Source organism: Podarcis liolepis (assembly GCF_965112155.1).
Source record: "Podarcis liolepis genome assembly, chromosome: 4".
NCBI classification, from domain to species: domain Eukaryota; kingdom Metazoa; phylum Chordata; class Lepidosauria; order Squamata; family Lacertidae; genus Podarcis; species Podarcis liolepis.
Window position 1 is genome coordinate 103,556,656 of NC_139558.1, and position 20,175 is coordinate 103,576,830.

Genomic DNA, 20,175 nt, shown 5'->3' on the forward strand with positions numbered 1-20,175 from the left:
AAATCCCCAAGCACCTGCTACTTCAAAGGCCTTGATCTCTCGCTGTTCCAGTCAACGTGGGCGGAGTTTCTTTGTGGTCGACTCTGGCTGTGAGGCATCCAATCATAGCCTGCATTTTTATCAAGGCTTATAGTTTGATTGGGGTCTGTATTTTAAAATGAGCTTAAAGATTTTCAAATGTTTTATGCCAGAAGACCAACTGCCTAAGTACTTTGGCAAGATGTTTATCCTCCTGGACAAGGGGGCCCCCTGATTTATAGCAGAAAACAATTCTCAAAGTCAAAGGGAATTATAGGCTGAGACCAAGGTTACACAGACCCTACATAATTAATAGTTGGTAAACAGTAAAATAAAACCATGTGCCTTAAACTTGAGCCACATCTTCCTAAGGTTAAAGGCCAAGAGTAAATGGAAAAGAAAACAACTGGCTGAGAAGGGAAGTATAAATAGAAGAAGAAGCTTTTATTTTGAGGCTGTAAACTGGTCCATCCTTTCCTTTGAGAAGGTTTATTCTTCTAAAAAGCTATCTATGATAATGTATGCAATATACTGGCTTAAATATAATTATGCAAAGGATCTAGAAAGAAAGAAATGTTAAAATCTTATTTCATAGAGTCATATTGCTGTAGGAGACCAGAGGGGCAGATGAGCCCAGCCCCCTGCCAGACAGGAGACGCCATCAAGCACTCCTGATATATGGTTGTCAGGCCATTGTTTAAAGACCTCCAAAAAGGAGATATTTCATTGATGATGCATGAGAATGTGAACCCAAGATCCCTGACATCTGTCTAAGATAAAAATTTAAAACTATTAACCATCTGTTTTGGAGGGCAATAAGGCAAGGAGGGCAAGAGGTGAGCTGGTAATTAAGGTTCCTTGTTGAGACAAATGTAAGATATATGACTACTTATTTGTCATTTATAGATAGAAGAATATATAGCTTTTTGTATCCCATAAAAGGCAATAGGAAATGGGTGTATCTTTTAGGATTGGTTATAGCAATCAGCCAATAGGAAATTCAACCAGGCTGATTGGACAGAGGCAGCCAAAGGAGGAGCAAGAGGCCTGGGCTGAGGGAATATAAGTGCTGGCCATAATGGCAGGAGCCCAGGCCAGAGCTTGGTAACCATATACCACTGTGCCTCTCATTTATTTGTCTGACAAATAAATTATTATTTTAATTTCTCTATTGCTGCGTTGAATATTTCATTCCAGCTAAGCGTTAACCACAAGCAGGGTGCTACAGCTGTTCAAACCACGTGGCCAAAGATAATAATCTCTTTGTTCAGCTTGAGAAGCAAGAGAAAGAAATTCATCAAGCAGATGGGACAGTTCTCACAAGTGTGGCTCAAGGAACTGTGTTCTTAAAGAGCCTGAATGCAACTATTAAGAATGTCCTGTATGCACCTGATATTCAGGACAATTTGTTGAGTGTTTCCCAGCTTGATCGTCAAGGGTTTAAGGTGGTGTTTGCTAAATCTCGCTGTGAAATTGTTAGAGATGGCAAGCTCATTCTGTATGCAAAATGTGTAAATGGATTGTACCAATTGCCTTTTGTTTCAGGTACAGGCACTGCAGAAGCAACTGAGAAAGAGTGTTGCAATTTGTCTGTAGATAAGAATGAGAAGTTGCATGACCAATGTATTCATTATTACCATCGCATTTATGGTCATTTGAATTTCCAGGCTGTGGCAAAAATGCCTGATATGGTTCAGGGTATGAAGTTGAAAGAATGTCCCTACCATATGAAATGTGTTTCTTGTGCTGAGAGTAAGGCAAGGCAAGCTCCCAAAGGTACAGAGTCTGGGAGAGAGGCCAAGAAACCATATGAAGTCATTCATGCAGACTTAGTGGGGCCTCTAGCGCTCTCTAGAGGCAATTCAAGGTTTTTTATGGTTCTGATAGACTCCTATTCAAAATATGTTTGGGTCTATGTGCTGCAGAAAAAGTCTGAAGCCTTTACCAAGTTTCGTCAGTTTTGTAAATGGCTCAGAAATGTACATAATGAGAATGTACGTTTCCTTTTCACAGACAAGGGTGGAGAGTTTTGTTCAGAAGAGTTTGAGAGTTTTCTTTCTGAACAGGGCATTGAGCATAGGACCGCCATGCCCAGATCACCCTGGCAGAATGGTTTATGTGAGAGAGTAAACCAAACCCTGCAGCAAGGAATCAGAACACTGTTACATGATTCAGGGCTGCCCAATCCTTTTTGGGCCGAAGCTCTTTCGTTTTTCTGTCACGTGTATAACAGGAGGTACCAGTCTAGTGTAAATTGCACCCCATATGAGATGCTTCACGGAAGAAAGCCATGTGTAAAGCATTTTAAAATTTTTGGTTCGCAGGTTTGGGTGCACACCTCTCAGGGTGACAAACTAAGCAAGCGTGGAGAACATGGTATTTTCCTAGGTTATGAGAAAGGGTCTTATCGTGTTCTGATCACAGACACGAAAACCATAAGGCTGACCAGGAGTATTGATGACAATCCACAATGGGACAGAGTTGGTGTTTTTCAGTATCATCCCATTTGTGATGATGGTGCAAAAGGGGCAAAGAAAGTTAAGAGGGAGGCAAGTGTTGTTGGTGGTGATAATCCTGATGCCAATGTAATTCCAGATGGTGGCACAGATTATCAGAGCACAAAAGCCTCAGGTGAGTCTGACGCTGACTCAGACTTAGCAGCTTCATATACTTTAGCTCCCCATTCTCCTAAAGAGGAGGAAGCACCAGAACAAGAGGATCGGAGAGTTTTGCGCAGATCTGAGAGAACAACCAAGGGTGTACCACCGAAAAGGTTTTCTGAAGAGTTTGCAAAGACTGCGGTCACGAGCAACTCTGGTGGAGTTTTCAAACCTAGCATGAAATGTGCTGAGAGTAGTAGCACAAAACGCTTTATTTATTTCCTTACCTGATATTTGAAGGAAAGCGTGTATTTGAGTTCTGAAAAATGGTTTGTTCAAATCTGCCTAATTAGAAATGTCAATTTGCATTTGGAAGGAAGAAATGTGTGTGAAGATTTTTCTAGAAGCTGCTTATTCAATGATATTGTAAAAGTGTGTTATATGCTGGGAAGAGAGATACCTGCAAATATGTTAACCAAGGTTGTAAGCAGAGAACAACTTTTGGAGTGTATGTGTAAATTGCAGTTATGTTAAAGATTCTTGAAATGGTCGGATGAAATGGGGGAGGATGAGGAGATTTCACCCCTCCCATACCCAAGAATCTCCTGACCATCTCCTGATGATTTCTGCTGACTCCACAGAGAAGAGGAGGCGTGTCCTGCCTATTAACTTATTCTGCCCAGCAACATATCTGTGTGTGTGAGAGAGAGTCAGTCAGTCAGTGTATCGGAGAGAGTGAGAGTGTTAGAGATCCTAGAGATTAGATTGCTGCTAAGAGCAGCTGCAGACTCTCAGTGTAGCATTGCTTTATGCTCAGAATACCTAGCTCTGTATATAGTATTGTACCATAGTTGTAGTTATAGAATAAACACCCGACACCAGGCATCAGATGACCAACCCAAGAGCCCCAGGTCCCGGGGCCCAACGCACCAAGGCAACTCGACGGAGCTCACGGACTGCCAGGTATACCAGTTGCCCCACCCCAATGTAGAGAAAATTTATGTAGAGGTACAGATAGAGGGGGCCCCATGCCGCATGGAGCTTGACACGGGTTCAACTCTATCCATAATCTCGGCAAGGACCTTAAGGAAACTGTGTCCTACTGGCGGTCCCAAACTCAGGCCGGCTCCATTCACCCTCCGGGACTTCCAGAAACGTAAGGTCCCCACAATGGGGGTGGGGACCTTCAGGGTGCAATACCGAGGGCGGACGCGGCAACTGGACTTGCTCGTGGTCAAGGGCCCCTACATCAGCTTACTGGGATTGGCATGGTTTGGACCACTGGGGCTAGCCATCACCGGGGTGAACCACACTACCTTACAAGTGGACGTGGACGCCATCTGCAAGGAATTTCCAGGGTTTTTCGATGGGAAATTGGGACAGTATACGGGCCCCCCATTGGTCTACAGCTTGACCCCGCAGTACGACCGGTCAGGCTCAAGGCCCGCCGGGTCCCGTCCGCCCTGAAACCCCGTATAGACGAGGAATTGGACCGACTCGTGGAGCAAGGAGTGCTGGAGCCGGTGCCTAATGCCCCCTGGGAAACCCCAATCGTCACACCCATCAAGCCTAATGGTTCGGTCCGCATCTGCGCAGACTACAAATGTACCATAAACAAGGCCCTCACGGCCCATGCATACCCAGTGCCAGTGGTCAGCCATGTCCTTGCCACCCTGGCTGGGTCGAAAATTTTTGGCAAGCTGGACTTGGCCCAAGCATATCAACAGCTGCCAGTAGATGAGGCCACAGCAGAGGCACAGACGATTGTGACGCACAGAGGAGCGTTCAGGGTAAAGCTGCTGCAATTCGGTGTCAGTGTGGCACCAGGCATATTCCAGAATCTAATGGACTCACTCCTTAAAGGGATTCCTGGTGTCACCCCCTTCTTCGATGATGTGTTGATTGCCGGGCCCACGCCAGAGGAGTTTGAGGACCGCCTCCGCACCGTTCTGCACCGTTTCCAGACGGCGGGTCTCAAGGTGAAGCGGGAAAAATGTCTACTAGGAGTGCCTCAGGTGGACTTTCTGGGATTTATGGTGGACGCAGAAGGGGTCCACCCGACTGGGGACAAGGTACGGGCCATCTGTGATGCCCCAGCACCCAAGAGCAAGACTGAACTTCAGGCCTTCTTGGGACTATTGAACTTTTACCATTCCTTCCTTCCCCACAAGGCGGCGGTAGCAGAGCCCCTACACAGACTCCTGGACAAGCGGGCCCCTTGGGTGTGGGGCCAGCGCCAGGAGGCTGCATTCCAGGCAGTCAAGGACTTGCTTGTCTCAAACTCGGTCTTGGCACACTTCGACGAGAGGCTGCCGGTGGTGCTAGCATGCGATGCCTCACCCTATGGCATTGGCGCTGTCCTGGGACACCAACTCCCGGATGGAAGAGAGGTACCGGTGGCATACCCTTCCCAGACACTCAACGCAACCGAGCGGAACTACTCGCAAATAGACAAGGAGGGTCTGGCAATAGTGAAGGGAGTAAAAAAATTCCATGATTTCTTGTACAGGCGGCCCTTCACCGTGGTGACTGACCACAAGCCGTTGCTTGGCTTGTTTGCCCCCGAAAAGCAGACCTCCCAAGTGCTGTCTCCTCGCGTCCTCAGGTGGTCAATTTTCCTTGCCAGCTACCAGTATGCACTGATTCACCGCCCGGGGAAGGCGATGGGCCATGCGGACGCCCTCAGCAGGCTACCACTACCGGAAACAGGCCCTGACCCAGCACCTGCACAAGAGGTTATGAGCCTGGAGCTGCTTCCCGACCGCCCCATTCAGGCACAAGAAGTTGCACACCATTCCAAGAAAGATAGGGTCATCTCCCGGGTCCTGGACTGGGTGTGGAGGGGATGGCCCAGCAGCAGCCCTGGGCCAGAATTCGCTGGCTACACAACCCGCAAACATGAACTGTCGGCCCACAAGGGGTGCCTGTTATGGGGAAGCAGGGTCGTTGTTCCCCAGCCCCTCCGCAAAAGGGTCCTCACAGCCCTACACGAGACACACCCAGGGGTAGTAAGAATGAAGGCCCTTGCCAGGAGTTATGTGTGGTGGCCAGGGATCGACGGAGAGATAGAGGCCTGGGTCAAACACTGCCAGGCCTGCCAAGAATCCCGCCCAGATCCCCCAAGGGCCCCAGTTCAGTCCTGGGAGTCCGCCCGAGCACCATGGTCACGCCTGCATGTGGACTTTGCTGGCCCCTTTCAGGGGAAAACATTCTTCATAGTGGTGGACTCCTACACCAAATGGCTGGAAGTCGCACTGGTACCGTCCACTTCCACGTCCGCAGCCATCCGGGTACTACGCAGGCTGTTTGCAACCCACGGGCTCCCTGACACTCTCGTCTCAGACAACGGGACTGCATTTACGTCAGGAGAATTCCAAACCTTCACAGCGCAGAACGCCATCCGCCACATCCGTTCGGCGCCATTCCACCCTGCCACCAATGGCCAAGCAGAACGCATGGTGCGGACCACCAAGGACACCCTTCGCCGCATGACGCAAGGGGATTGGGAGTACCGCCTTGCCACATTCCTCCTAGCACAGCACAGCACCCCCAGCTCAACGACTGGCCGGAGCCCCGCTGAACTACTAATGGGTCGGCGCCTTGCAATCAGATTGGACCGCCTTCACCCCGATAGAGCTCAGGATGAGGTAGTGGTGGGGGAAGGCAGGAACCCCCGGACCTTCGAGGCCCAGGACCCAGTGTACGCAAAGAATTTTGGGGCAGGCCCAGCATGGGTACCCGCCACAGTCACCAGGGTCACTGGCCCCGTGTCATACGAGGTGCTAACGGATGGGGGGCAATGCTGGCGCCGCCACTGCGACCAGATACGGCGACGATTCCCAGGAGAAAACCAGGAGGAGGAAAGGTCAGAGGAGTCCCAAGGGGACAGAGGGGCAGTGAGGCCCATAGACCAGGAGGGGCCAGCAGGAGAGGCAGAATCAGTAAATACAGAGAGGACCCGCGAGGCAGAAAGGACACCGGAACCAGAACCACGACTGAGCGAGCCGGTTGCGCCAGACCAAACAGGCCCATCACAGCCAGCTCCCTTGGAACACGAGCCAGAACCTGAACCCCAGACCAGGGAACACCACAGGCCGCAACGCACACGTAGGCCGCCGGCGTACCTCGAGGACTATGAATGCGACCTCCTGGGCAGGACTGGAACTTAGAGGGGAGGGGTGTTATGTACTGAGTTGAATAGGATCCAAACTGCAGCAGTCTGATTGGTCCTAGAACAATAGGATTCAGAATGCAGCAGTCTGATTGGTCCAAGAACAATGCAGCAGTATGATTGGTTGGCAGGAACCACCCAATCATGCTCCATATATAAGTGAATCCACAACCTGATTGGCTTGCAGTAGAATTCCAGAATTAACCAATCATGTGCAGCCCATTGTGTAAATAATGTATATAAAGCAGATACTTTGAGGGGACTGTCATTCATTCCTCCTCACCACTATGAGCTGAATAAAGAGCATGAAATCACTTTGCGACTCTGAGTATATTTCAGTAATCCTTATCAGCCCGTCTCTGGGTGTCTCTGGGCAGTGGGTGTCTGAGTGTCTGTACCGGATATGGGCCTGGCCTAGATCAACCCAATGGCTGCCTTGCTTAACATTTTAACTCCCAAAACGCCTTCCCTGAGCACGTTGACACAGTGGTGGTGGTGGTGGTGATATTTTGCCGTTTCTTCGGCTGCCCTCCAAGGAATGAATTCCTCCGTTGGCTTCCATGGGAAAGCCCAGCGAACATGTCAACCCAGCAGCCCCTTCTATTGTGGCCGTCTTTATGCTTACTGACCTGGGAGTCAAGCCCTGCTGAACTCAAGGCAGCTTACTCCCGAGTAGGAAACACAGACTGGCGAGCCCCTCGCTCGGGCAAGGAGGCTAAGGCCCTGCTGGGATTACAGTCCGCGTGCCCACAGAGAGGGCTCTAGGTTTTCCACTTTGCCATTTCGTCAGCTCTCATGAACTCTTGACCAGGAGGCTAGCGGCTGCCAGAACCTCCATTGCTCAATAATATAAAAATCTTATTTATTTCGGTTATTCTATTTATATTCCACCTTTTCCCCCCCAAGGTCACCCCAGGGAGCTTCATGGCCGTGTGGGGATTCGAACCGTGGCCCCCCAGGTCATAGAGTCCAGCACCCAAACCTCTACCTGTTAGGGTATTTCCGTTCCACCTTAAAAGGGAGCAGGCTTTGTGAGTCACAGAGTCTGCGTATTTCCTGTTCACAGGATGTTTTCTGTTTTTGATAGAGCTGTTGTCTCTCTCGGTGCCTGAACACTGAAGCAGGCGGTCATGTTTTTTCTCTGTTCTGACCAACGCTGACTAAACTTAAATAATGCTCTCCTGCGTGCATCTTTCGCTGTGCATTATCTGCTGATAAGATAAGAGCTGATAAGAGTGTGCATCAGCTCTGGAATGTGGCAAGCTATTTCTGGAGCTCATGTCGCTAATTGCTGATACTGCGTGTCTACGGGAGATCGATGGACGTCCGGAGGCGACGTGGGGCCATGATGGACGTTGTCTCCCTGGCAGCATCCCAACACTACCCACCACTGAAAACCTTACATGATGTCCAGATTTCACTTTGGTAAAGAAATATGTGGATTTCAGCATTAGCTGAAAAAATAACTTATAAATTACTTGCTGCCAAAGGCTCAGATGACCCTGTACAAGTCCCATGATGTCTGGTGGGATTTTATCTTTTATCTTACCAGCTGCACAGGCTGCTGGTGGAGTACAGGGCCAGGTTTAAGGTGCTGTATTTTAAGCTATATTTTAATCAATTGCTTTTTTGCTTTTTTTAAACTGTATTTTATATTTGGTGTTAGCCACCCTGAGCCCGTTCTTGGACGGGGAGGGCGGGGTATAAATAAAAATCTTCTTCTACTTCTTCGTCTTCTTCTTTGCAACAAATAAAGACACACAGAACTCCCTCTCTGCAATTCAATCTGAAATTTGGGTTTCCTGAAGGTCCTATGGACTTGGCCAACCTAATATTAAGTAAATAAGGTAAGCCAAAGGTTCTCTCCATATGAACCATCCTCTAGTCTCTGCTTCTCAATTTGCATTGTATTATTTTATGTAGTGTGCCTTGCCATTGTTTTACTGATTACAGTTTAGAAATTATTTATTGTAACTATTGAGTGGACTTCTGTTTAAACTTTTATATATTTATATTATTATTTTATACCATACTAATAATTGTTGAATGTTACTTTTTGATGAAGGTTGCTTATTTTAACGTTTTATTATCTCATTTTTGTATTGCATTAGGTTGTTATAAGATGTACATTTTTTGTTTCTTCAGCTTGTAAACCGCCTTGAGTATTGTAAGGTAGAAAGACGGTATACAAATTAAAAATGATGATGATGAACCTCGTGGGACTTTGAGCTGCTTCCGGATCCAGCCGAGACTCAGGCAGACTCAACGGCTGGAAGTGCCTTTGAGCAACTGCAGATGGTTCCACATTCCAGGACCGGGAGAGCCTGGCCTCACGCCTTCGCTTCTTCAAGGCTGGATGACCACAGTCCCTCCATGTGGGGCATCCCTTGCGCTTGGTCCAGAAGCTTCAGCTGGTGCAGAATGCTGCAGCACGATTGCTGTCAAAGCGAGGCCTTCTCGGCATATGACCCTTTGGCTCAGAGGGCATCACTGGTTGCCCATTGGCTTCCAGGACCAGATCAAGGCCTTTCCATTATCATAGGGAAGAGTTTACCCATGAGATCCCCTCCTTACTCCACAGGCAGACACTCGACTGCTTCAACTACAGGTGCCACGCAAGACCTCAGTTGTTTAGTATGGCAGCACAGACCCTTTGGATCTCCCTGCCTCTTGAGATCAAGCAGGCGCCTCCCTCCCACCTTTTTGTGGAACCTCCTAAAAACATGCCTGTGCAGGTGCTTAGAAAGTTGGGGTGAATATTAGCATTTTAACTTAACTTAATCGTAGTTACTGAAAACCAGACTTTCTCAATTTATTCAGATATACATAGGAGATTGGCTTCTTTCTCCTCAATATTTAGCTATCACAAACTCAGCAATGGTAACAAAGTTGAATGCTGCAAAGTGGACCGTGAAGCCTCTTGCCTGATGTCAAGTGGCAGGGAGTTCCAAAGTACACTTGCTGCCACACCAAAAGATCAATCTTTAAAGTTGGAGGTTCCTACAGGGCAGGGCTGGCAGGTTGCACATTCAGTGGCCCAGTATTAGTGCTTTCTAAACAAAAGCATATCATTTCCTCTTCCAGAAATGCTTAATTCTGAATTCAAGGGACACGGAAGTCTTTACAGACAGAGATGACAAGACAGCTTTCCAGATTAGTTAGCTGGGAGTGAGACAGTTGGCAGAGTGGCACTGGGCTCGCTAAGATGCCAGCTACTACAGGAATTGCTTTCTTGAGACTTTTTAGCACTGCAATACCATTTCTTTAAAAAATAAAAAGGTTGATTTTTAAGTCATGGCAGAGTGTGAGCAAATACTCCACATCTGCCAAGCTTTCAGGAGCAGGACTAAGGGGTGAAATGAAGCCCCCCAGATCCCCAAAGGTTGAGGGAAAGGGTCTATCTCCCTTCTTCATTGTCATTATCAGTTCTTTTCACCTAAGAGGGAGGAGGACCGCTCCCTTTCTGCCAACTCCATCTGGCCTAGGGGGGCGGGGCCTGCATTCATCGCCACAGCATGAGAGGCCTGGGAGAGGCCTCCGGGACACGACTGCTGTTGCTGCTTTGTGAGTGCTGGGAAGACCGCTCCCACTTCTGCCAACTCTATCCGGCCTAGGGGGGCGGGGCCTGCACTACCATCACAGTTTAGAGGACAGAGCAGCTACCGGCAGTAATGGACAAAATAGTTTTAAACGTTTTAATTGCTTTTAATTTGCAGCACCTTAAATGGGGGTTGTTGTTTTTTATAATATTATATTATTTCATTATCTGCTGCAAATGTTAAAGATGTTTATATATATTTTAAGGTGTTTTAAATGTGCTTTTATTGTTTATTTTGTTGTATCACTGTGAATGGTGGTTTTTATTTATGTATTTTTGTTTGTTCCATTTTGTTTTGTTTTTGGGGTTGGGCACTGAGTGGGGCGGGGATTGGTTTTGTTTGGGCATAATTGTTTTGGTTGTTTTGTTTTCTATTTGTAAATGGAGGTTAATATGAGGCTTGGGATTGCCACCGTGGTGGGGCGAGGGAGGTATGGCGGTGGGGGCAGATGTTATAGGCGAAGGGGATCGAGATATGGATATGCTCGTACCCCTTCCAATCTGCGCCCCATCCCGAGAGACGAGGGTAGGGTGAGCAAGGATTACTCACCTCCTTCACTGGTGTTGTGCAATGCCAGGTCTATAGGCAACAAAACCGCTACCCTGCGAGATTTCTTTATCTCGCAGGGAGTTGACCTGGCTTGTGTGACGGAGACCTGGGTGCGCGAAGGGGTAACTGTTACCTTACAAGAGATGGCGCCCCCGGGTTTCTCCGTCCTCCACCAGTCACGGACTGTGGGCCGGGGGGGAGGGGTGGCAGTATTAATCCGGGAAGATTGTTCTTTCAGGGCTCTACCATCGCCATCGATCCCCGGCATTGAATGTGTTGGCCTAGTGTGGGGCTCCGAGGAGAGCTTGGCTGTCTGGCTGGTGTACCGGCCACCTAGCGCACCAGCAGCCACCCTGTCAGGCCTGCTGGAGGCGGTGGCCGGCTGGGCCTTGGAGTTCCCTAACCTATTGGTATTGGGAGACTTCAACTTCCACGCTGATGCCACTCCCTCCTCACAGGCTCTGGACCTGGTGTCTTCCATGGCGACACTAGGGCTCTCCCAGTTTGTTTCGGGCCCCACACATCAAGCAGGCCACACGCTGGATTTGATCTTTGGCGCCGGTATAGATGTGATCATGTCTCCTTCGATGAAGGTGCCATGGTCTGATCACTACGCTCTGAAAGCCAGGATTGACTTTCCACCCCCACCCTGCTTAGGTGGCGAGCCGATTTGGGCTCGCCCGCGGAGGCTGATGGACCCTGATAGATTCCGTCAAGCCTTGCGGGACCTTACTCCCCCTGGCGACTCATTGACTGAGCTTGTTGAGGGCTGGAATACCCAGCTCCTGGCAGCCATCGATGAGATCGCACCTAAGCGCCCTCTGCGACCCCGCAGAAACCGGGCTCCCTGGTTTACCGAGGAGCTTCGGAAAATGAAGCGGGACCTCAGACGGCTAGAGCGAGTATGGCGGGGTGCCCGTGACGGAGCCTCAAGAACATCTTATAGGGTTTTTATGAAAACCTATGAGATGGCAGTGAAGGCTGCTAAGAAGTCTTACTTCTCGGCCTCCATTGCATCCGCTAGCTCTCGCCCGGCACAATTATTTAGTATAATTCGGTCTTTAACGTCCCTTGAAGGACAGCCAAATTTAAATAACAATCTGACACACAGCTGTGAGGCATTTGCGAGCTTTTTTGCGGAGAAGGTCCTGTTGCTCCGCCATGACCTCCCTGCCAATTTGGATACAATAAAGGAACTGGAGGCCCCTCGACTGTCCTCGGGTCCAGTATTGGACCACTTTGACCGGATATCTCCAGCCGATGTGGACAGATTCCTCCAAGCTGGAAAGCCCACCACCTGTCCTCTTGACCCGTGCCCGTCATGGCTGATTAGAGCGTGTCCAGACGAGGTGCGGGGCCCCCTGGGGGATATCATCAACTTGTCCCTTGGCACCGGGATATTCCCAGGGGAACTGAAGGAGGCGGTGGTGCGTCCGCTCTTAAAGAAAACATCATTAGATCCCTCAGATCTATCCAATTACCGCCCGGTCTCGAATCTTCCATTCCTGGGTAAGGTGATTGAGAGAGCAGTTGCTGAACAGCTTGGTAGGTTTCTGGATGAAACATCTGCTCTAGACCCATTCCAGTCCGGCTTCCGCGCTGGTCATGGGACCGAGACGGCTCTGGTCGCCCTAACAGATGATCTCCGCAGGCAGCTGGATCGAGGCGGGTCAGGGCTGCTGATTCTTCTAGATCTGTCAGCAGCCTTTGACATGGTCGATCACGAACTCCTGGACCACCGCCTTGCCGACGTGGGGATCCAGGGCACAGTCCTTCAATGGCTGCGCTCGTTTCTCTCTGGTCGGGGACAGAGGGTGGCGCTTGGGGGGGAATTGTCATCACGCCACTCCTTGGTGTGTGGAGTGCCTCAGGGTGCAATTCTCTCCCCAATGCTTTTTAACATCTTTATGCGCCCCCTCGCCCAGCTTGTCCGGAGTTTTGGGCTGGGTTGCCATCAGTATGCTGATGACACCCAACTCTATCTGTTGATGGATGGCCATCCTGACTCGGCCCCAGACACGCTGACCAGATGTCTGGAAGCGGTGGCTGGATGGTTACGTGGGAGCCGGTTGAAGTTAAATCCTTCGAAGACAGAGGTCCTCTGGCTGGGGCGGGACGATATGGGATCGAGGGGGCAACTCCCATCTCTTGCGGGGGTGCAATTAGTGCCAGCACCGTCCGTTAAGAGTTTGGGTGTAATCTTCGATACCTCCCTCTCTATGGAGTCGCAGATTACAGCTATAACAAAGGCGGCATTTTTTCATCTCCGCCAAGCTAAGCAGTTGGCCCCTTATCTCTCTCGTCCTGACCTAGCCACTGTGATCCATGCGACGGTCACCTCCAGACTGGATTATTGTAACTCGCTCTACGTGGGGCTGCCCTTGAGACTGACCCAGAAACTCCAGCGGGTGCAGAATGCCGCGGCGAGACTCCTTATGGGGTCTTCGCTGCGAGAGCACATTCATCCGGTATTATACCAGCTGCACTGGCTCCCGGTGGAGTACAGGATCAGGTTTAAGGTGCTGGTTTTAACCTTTAAAGCCCTATACGGCCTAGGACCCTCGTACCTACGGGACCGCCTCTCCTGGTATGCCCCACAGAGAAACCTACGGTCTGCAAATAATAACATCCTCAAGGTCCCAGGCCTCAGAGAGGTTAGGCTGGCCTCAACTAGAGCCAGGGCCTTCTCGGCTGCGGCTCCAAACTGGTGGAATGCTCTGTCACAAGAGACTAGGGCCCTGCGGGACTTGACATCTTTCCGCAGGGCCTGCAAGACAGAGTTGTTCCGTCAGGCTTTTGGTCAGGGCGCAGCCTGACTCCCTCCTCTGGCAACCTGCACAGAACTTTGTTTAATCGGTTGCCATCAATTTGATTTTAACTAATTTTTATAATGAAATATTTTTAGAATGTGTTATTATTTGATTGTTTATTTGATTGTTGTTAGCCGCCCTGAGCCCGGCTTTGGCTGGGGAGGGCGGGATATAAATAAAAATTATTATTATTATTATTATTATTATTATTATTATTATTATTATTATTAAGAAATGGGAAGAAAGCAGCTGCTCATGCTAAGCGCAGCGTTTGTTGGGGTGGAGATTAATGAGCTGACAATGGTATGATTTGTCAGCAATGAATATGATTTGTTCTTATCTGTAAGTGAAGCCGCATCTGAAACAATACAGAAGCAGTCAAAGGGAATTTCCTAGGAAGTCTTTTATTCAGTATCACCTGCAATCATGTGTGCTGAACACACAGAAACACATAGATAATATGAAATAACTGGGAGTTACAGACTCCAAATAACACTCAAGATATGCAAGCAGATTAATGCAATAGTACATATGATTTCCCCACTTCCTTTAAAAAAATTGCTTTTATTTATTTTCATGGTAGGGAAGATAATTTTAAAGAAAGCAATGGTTACAACAGTAAACAACAAATAACTTCTCCTGATGGAATTGCAGGCTTTCATCCTGCCATGTGTTACAAGTTTCATTTGATTACTCTAAAAGATCACGCCACACTTTCCCATGAGTGCTGGGTGGATTATGGCAAAAGTCTTAACAACTTACATATTCAATAAAATTGGCCACATGTTATAAAAGGAATATGGATTGTGTCCCCTCACCTTCTTGATTTCCCCTGGCAAACAAAATTTAATATACTTAAATTGTGGAGCCCAGAACTGAACACAGTATTCTAGGTGGGGCGTGACCATGGCAGAATAAAGTGGTAATATTCCTGCCCTTGATCGGATTCTGACTTCTGCCACATTGGCCTCCGCTCCCTGTTTGGTGTCGTCTGCAAATGTGATGAGCATCCCCTCAGTTCCTTCATCCAAGACATTTATAAAGACGTTGAACAACAACGGGCCCAGGACAGAACCCTGCAGCACCCCTCTTGTCACTTTTCCCCAGGATGAGGAGGAACCATGGAGGAGGAAAATTTGGGTTCGGTCAGTCAAATCCACCTAACAGTTACCTCATTCAGCCTCATTTTACCAGCTTCCTCACATAAATATCACAGGGGACTTTGTCAAAAACCTTACTGAAATTAAGATGCACTATTACCACAGCAGTCCCCTGAGAAACAATCTGTAACTCCATCCAAAAAAAGAAAAAGAAAAAAGAGAGATTTCTCTAGTTTGACTCGTTTTTGAGAAAGCCATGCTTTCAACCTGTCTGTTTATGTTGTGAACCAACATGAAATCTTCAGATGAAGGGTGCATGAATTATAAAATGATAATAATAAGGATATTGACAAGCTGGAACATGTGCAAATGAAGGCAATCAAGATGGTGTTATTTTATTTATGCATTTATTTCATTTCTATAGCACCCTATAGTAGGGGTGCCATGTTGAATAAAATATAGGAGGGGTTTAGTAAGCCCCGCCTCGGTTAAACAGTCACAGGATGCGGTGCAAGCATGCCATTTGAATGGCTATTCCTATGAACTGGGAGGTGGCCCCCACAAATATCTTTCTGGGGGGCAAAGATCCCTCAGACTCTAAGAGCTGGCTCCCATTCCCTACACTCACAGGTCACAGTACAGTTACAACATAAAATCACACAATGAAAACACAAAACACCGCCCCCAAAACCTGTAACCCCTACCTCCCCAACACATTTTTAAAGGGCATAAGATGTCAATCAGCCAAAGGCTTGTTTAAAGTGGTGTGTTTTTTTCTAGTGCTGAAAGCTGAATAATGAAGGGTTTTCCACTCTTCGTATGAATTCTTTGATGGAAAGTGAGAGAGGAGCTCTGAATGAAGCTCTTTCCACATTCCAAGCAATTATATGGTTTCTCCCCTGTGTGAATTCTCTGGTGCTTAGTGAAATCAGAGCTCGTATTGAAGCTCTTTCCACATTCCACACACTGATAGGGTTTCTCCCCTGTATGAATTCTCCGATGGGAAGTGAGATGGGAGCTCTGACTGAAGCTCTTTCCACATTCCCCACACTGATAGGGTTTCTCCCCTGTATGAATTCTCTGATGGAAAGTGAGCCCGGTGCTCTGACTGAAGTTCTTTCCACATTCTAAGCACTGGTAAGGTTTCTCCCCTGTATGAATTCTTTGATGGGAAGTGAGATTGGAGCTTTCAGTGAAGCTCTTTCCACATTCCACACACTGATAGGGTTTCTCCCCTGTATGAATTCTTTGATGGGAAGTGAGTTCGGTGCTCCTCCTGAAGCTCTTTCCACATTCCACACACTGATAGGGTTTCTCCCCTGTATGAATTCTTTGATGCGAAGTGAGATTGGAGCTTTCAGTGAAGCTCTTTCCACATTCCACACACTGATAGGGTTTCTCCCCAGTATGAATTCTTTGATGCGAAGTGAGAGAGGAGCTATGAGTGAAGCTCTTTCCACATTCCACACACTGATAGGGTTTCTACCCTGTATGAATTCTTTGATGGGAAGTGAGTTCGGTGCTCCTCCTGAAGCTCTTTCCACATTCAAAGCACTGATAGGGTTTCTCCCCTGTATGAATTCTCTGATGGGAAGTGAGATGGTGGCTGTGACTGAAGCTCTTTCCACATTCAAAGCACTGATAGGGTTTCTCCCCTGTATGAATTCTTTGATGGGAAGTGAGTTCGGTGCTCCTCCTGAAGCTCTTTCCACATTCCACACACTGATAGGGTTTCTCCTCTGTATGAATTCTCTGATGGGAAGTGAGACTGCTGCTGTGACTGAAGCTCTTTCCACAATCCACACACTGATAGGGTTTCTCCCCTGTATGAATTTTTTGATGGGAACTCAGAGAGGAGCTTGTACTGAAGTTCTTTTCACATTCCCCACACTGAAATGGTTTCTCTCCTGTATGAATTCTTTGATGGGAAGTGAGATGGGCACTCTGACTGAAGCTCTTTCCACATTCCACACTCTGATAGGGTTTCTCCCCTGCATGAATTCTTTGATGGGAAGTGAGACTGTGGCTCTGAGTGAAGCTCTTTCCACATTCCACACACTGATAGGGTTTCTCCCCTGTATGAATTCTCTGATGGGAAGTGAGATGGTGGTTGAAACTGAAGCTCTTTCCACATTCCACACACTGATAGGGTTTCTCCCCTGTATGAATTCTCTGATGGTAAGTGAGAGAGGAGCTATAAGTGAAGCTCTTTCCACATTCCACACACTGATAGGGTTTCTCCCCTGTATGAATTCTCTGATGGTAAGTGAGAGAGGAGCTATCAGTGAAGCTCTTTCCGCATTCCACATACTGATGGGGTTTCTCCCCTGTATGAATTCTGTGATGGGAAGTGAGAGAGGAGCTCCGACTGAAGCTCTTTCCACATTCCACACACTGATAGGGTTTATCCCCTGCATGAATTCTTTGATGGGAAGTGAGATTCTGGCTCTGAGTGAAGCTCTTTCCACATTCCACACACTGATAGGGTTTCTCCCCTGTATGAATTCTTTGATGGGAAGTGAGATTGACCTTTTGACTGAATCTCTTTCCACATTCCATGCACTGATATGGTTTCTTCCCTGTATGAATTCTTTGATGGGAAGTGAGATTGACCTTTTGACTGAATCTCTTTCCACATTCCACACACTGATATGCTTTCTTCCCAATGGGATTTCTTTGATGGGAAGTGGAAAAGGAACTTTTCCCACATTCAAGATATTTATTCAGCTTCTCCATTGTGGGGATTTTGTTATGGTCACCCATGTTGTTAATTTCCAGTCCATCACTATCTGCAATGAAGAGAAGTGGATTAGCGCCTCAGGGAGAAATAAATGAAGAATACTTGTTAACTCTGGTAATAGAGGAATAACACAAGTGGGTTAGATGGATGGTTTTCTGAAGCGTTGGGTGCATTAATTAACGGGGATCAACCGACATCCTTTGGGGAACCTGTGATTCGATAAGCCTGGCTCTTCTCTTGAATCGATTTTGTTTGGCTCCATCATGGCATCCCTCCGTTTCCAATGTCAGTTTTCTCTTTGGACAACCAAAGACTGACGGGAGGAAAAACAAAAACTGAAAACCTGACAGAAGCTACTTCAACTTCCCTAACAACTCTGAAGTTTACAGTCAAAAGGGCCTGGGGAGTTCAGACCAGGCTGCTGCTTGTTTAATAAGCTGCAACGGGAGGAAGAACATTCACAGAAAAAACAGTAATTTACTATTCAAGGGGGTTTTTTGGGGGGGGGATACTGTAATATCCAGTGTTGTAGGGGGCGCTGTTGAGGTCTGTGAAAATATATGAGGTTCGTGACATATGGAGTTTTGAATTTAAAAACTGATATTATGATTCCACTAGGAGCCTTACCAAGAGAGGCCATGATCCCAGAATTCTCCTCCATGACGCCCTTATGCAGAGCTCTCTGGTCAGGATCCAGCAACGCCCACTCCTCATCCGTGAAACAAACAGCAACATCTTCAAAGCACACTGGACCCTATAAGAAGAAGGGAAATGTCCTACTCTGAGACAACACTGTTGTTCACCACCACTCCTTGAGCTAGGACATTGTTCCACCCCTTGGCCTCTGTCCCCACAAGGCTGCTTCCCCTGACCTGATCTGGTTCCACAGCCGCTGCTTCCATTCTGTCCCCATTCAGAGATGGATGAACAGGTCTAGCCAGTATCACTGTGTTACCTGCAAGAGGAAGAAGGTAAGGGGGAGGCCTAGAGTGCCTTCTTGTCTCACAGGTGAATCAGTGCATCTCAAACTACACAGGGGCCTTTGAGAAAGTCTTGCCTGCTGAGTGCATTTGGATATTTGGGTGCATTAGAGATGTTATGTGTGAAAAAATATATCTCCCCTCCTCTGATGAGTTGGAAAACCAACAGAATGAGACCAAACAGAGAAACACCAACTTCCTCCTTACCCAGTGGCCTCTCTCTGGTGTTCAGCGGAGGCCTCTCTGCCTCAGAAGAAATCTGGTCCATTTCTGCAAAGAGATCCTTTCCCTGAAAAAGAAACAAGGATTCAAAAGAGAGAATGGGGAGAAGGATTTAAAAATGAATGTCAGAGAGAATTCCGGCTGATCGCGGGAGCGAAGACAAGCGGGATTTCTCTCTGGAGAGGGAATCCAGCTCTTGGGAGGAAAAAGGGGGTGCTGCAAGGGCGCCGCAGCCCCCTAAAACACCCCTGGAAGGAGATCCAGGGGGCAGGATCCCGGCACAGCCGTTTTGCGATTCCCCCGACCGCCAGGTAACCTCCTTTGGAGGCAACGAAAACATTAATGAAATGTTTAAAAAAGATGTATTAGAAAGAGGTTTTACCGACAAGGAATCAAAATATCAATTGGAAGTACTGAATAATGACGCAAAAAAATTGTCTAAAATGTATAAATTATTATTGGAATGGTATACAAAGGACGAGGAGGTTAAATCGGTTATGATCCATTGGGCCAAAGATTTTGGATATAATATACAATTTAAAGACTGGGTTAAATTGTGGAATGAAGGACTGAAATTTACTGCGTGTACTATAATAAAGGAAAATGTGATGAAAATGATATATAGATGGTATGTAACACCAGTAAAATCAGCAAAAATTTATAAAGTAAGTAATAAATGTTGGAACTGTAAAGAAAAAGAAGGAACATTTTACCATATGTGGTGGGAGTGTAAAAAAGTGAAATGCTTTTGGGAAAGGATATATAATGAGTTACAAAAGATGTTGAAATATACATTTGTTAAGAAACCAGAAGCATTTCTATTAGGAATAATAGGAAATGAAATTAATAAGAAAGAATGGAAGTTATTTTTATACGCAGTAACGGCAGCAAGAATACTAATGGCCCAAAAATGGAAACAAGAAGAATTACCTATGATTGAAAAATGGAGAATGAAATTAATGGAATACGCAGAACTTGATAAATTAAAAGGAAGGATCCGGAACCGACAAGACCAGAGATTCACTGAAGACTGGATTAAATTTACAGATTATATGAAAACTATATGTGATGACCAGATAACATTTGTAAGCTTTCAGGAAGCTCTGTGAGAATGTATGGTAGAAATATTGTTTAAAAAATAAGGTAAATTAAGATATTATTGTAGTGCAATATTAAATTAAGAAATGTGCAAGAAGTGATCAAGACGGAGAATTATCAGACATGTTGATGGAAGTAAAAAAAAAGATGTTGGTGATAAATTGGATGTTTTGTTTTGTATAGTTTTATATTGGAAAACTAATAAAAAATATATTAAAAAAATAAAAAATAAAAAATGAATGTCAGGGCCAACAGCTTTAAGGATGTCAGAACTCATTCCATGGACGC

The 20,175-nt window shown here is 47.0% G+C and overlaps 3 protein-coding genes across 5 annotated transcripts in view; 1 reads left to right on the forward strand and 2 right to left on the reverse strand.

The window, feature by feature from the left end:
* LOC310705325 (CD209 antigen-like protein D) overlaps positions 1-20,175 on the forward strand; it is a 165,355-nt gene that overhangs the window by 106,523 nt on the left and 38,657 nt on the right. The gene's annotated exons all lie outside the window — the stretch shown is intronic.
* Positions 1-20,175, reverse strand: part of LOC310705054 (uncharacterized protein) — a 62,435-nt gene that overhangs the window by 39,423 nt on the left and 2,837 nt on the right. Inside the window, exons 3-4 of one of the 2 annotated variants that reach the window (XM_083499377.1) lie at positions 18,775-18,856; positions 18,460-18,542 (exon numbers count right to left, since the gene is read on the reverse strand). In XM_083499377.1, the coding sequence (XP_083355503.1) occupies positions 18,460-18,542; positions 18,775-18,856 (165 nt within the window). The remainder of the gene's footprint in view (positions 1-18,459; positions 18,543-18,774; positions 18,857-20,175) is intronic. The other variant, XM_083499379.1, reaches the window with a different exon arrangement.
* On the reverse strand, positions 14,148-18,465 carry LOC310705224 (uncharacterized protein). The gene is made up of 3 exons (XM_083499789.1): positions 18,215-18,465; positions 16,317-17,636; positions 14,148-16,233 (listed from the first exon to the last, which is right to left on the reverse strand). The coding sequence occupies exons 1-2, from the start codon at positions 18,246-18,248 to the stop codon at positions 16,330-16,332; spliced, it is 1,341 nt and encodes a 446-aa protein (XP_083355915.1). The 5' UTR covers positions 18,249-18,465; the 3' UTR covers positions 14,148-16,233; positions 16,317-16,329.

What these genes read in the sequence shown, in the direction of transcription:
- LOC310705224 (XM_083499789.1), bottom strand. Translation starts at nt 18,248, where the DNA reads ATGGAGGAGAATTCTGGGATCATGGCCTCTCTTG. An exon ending in TGGGATCATGGCCTCTCTTG is followed by an intron (nt 17,637 to 18,214) that starts GTAAGGCTCCTA and finishes TCTTCATTGCAG; the next exon opens with ATAGTGATGGACTGGAAATT.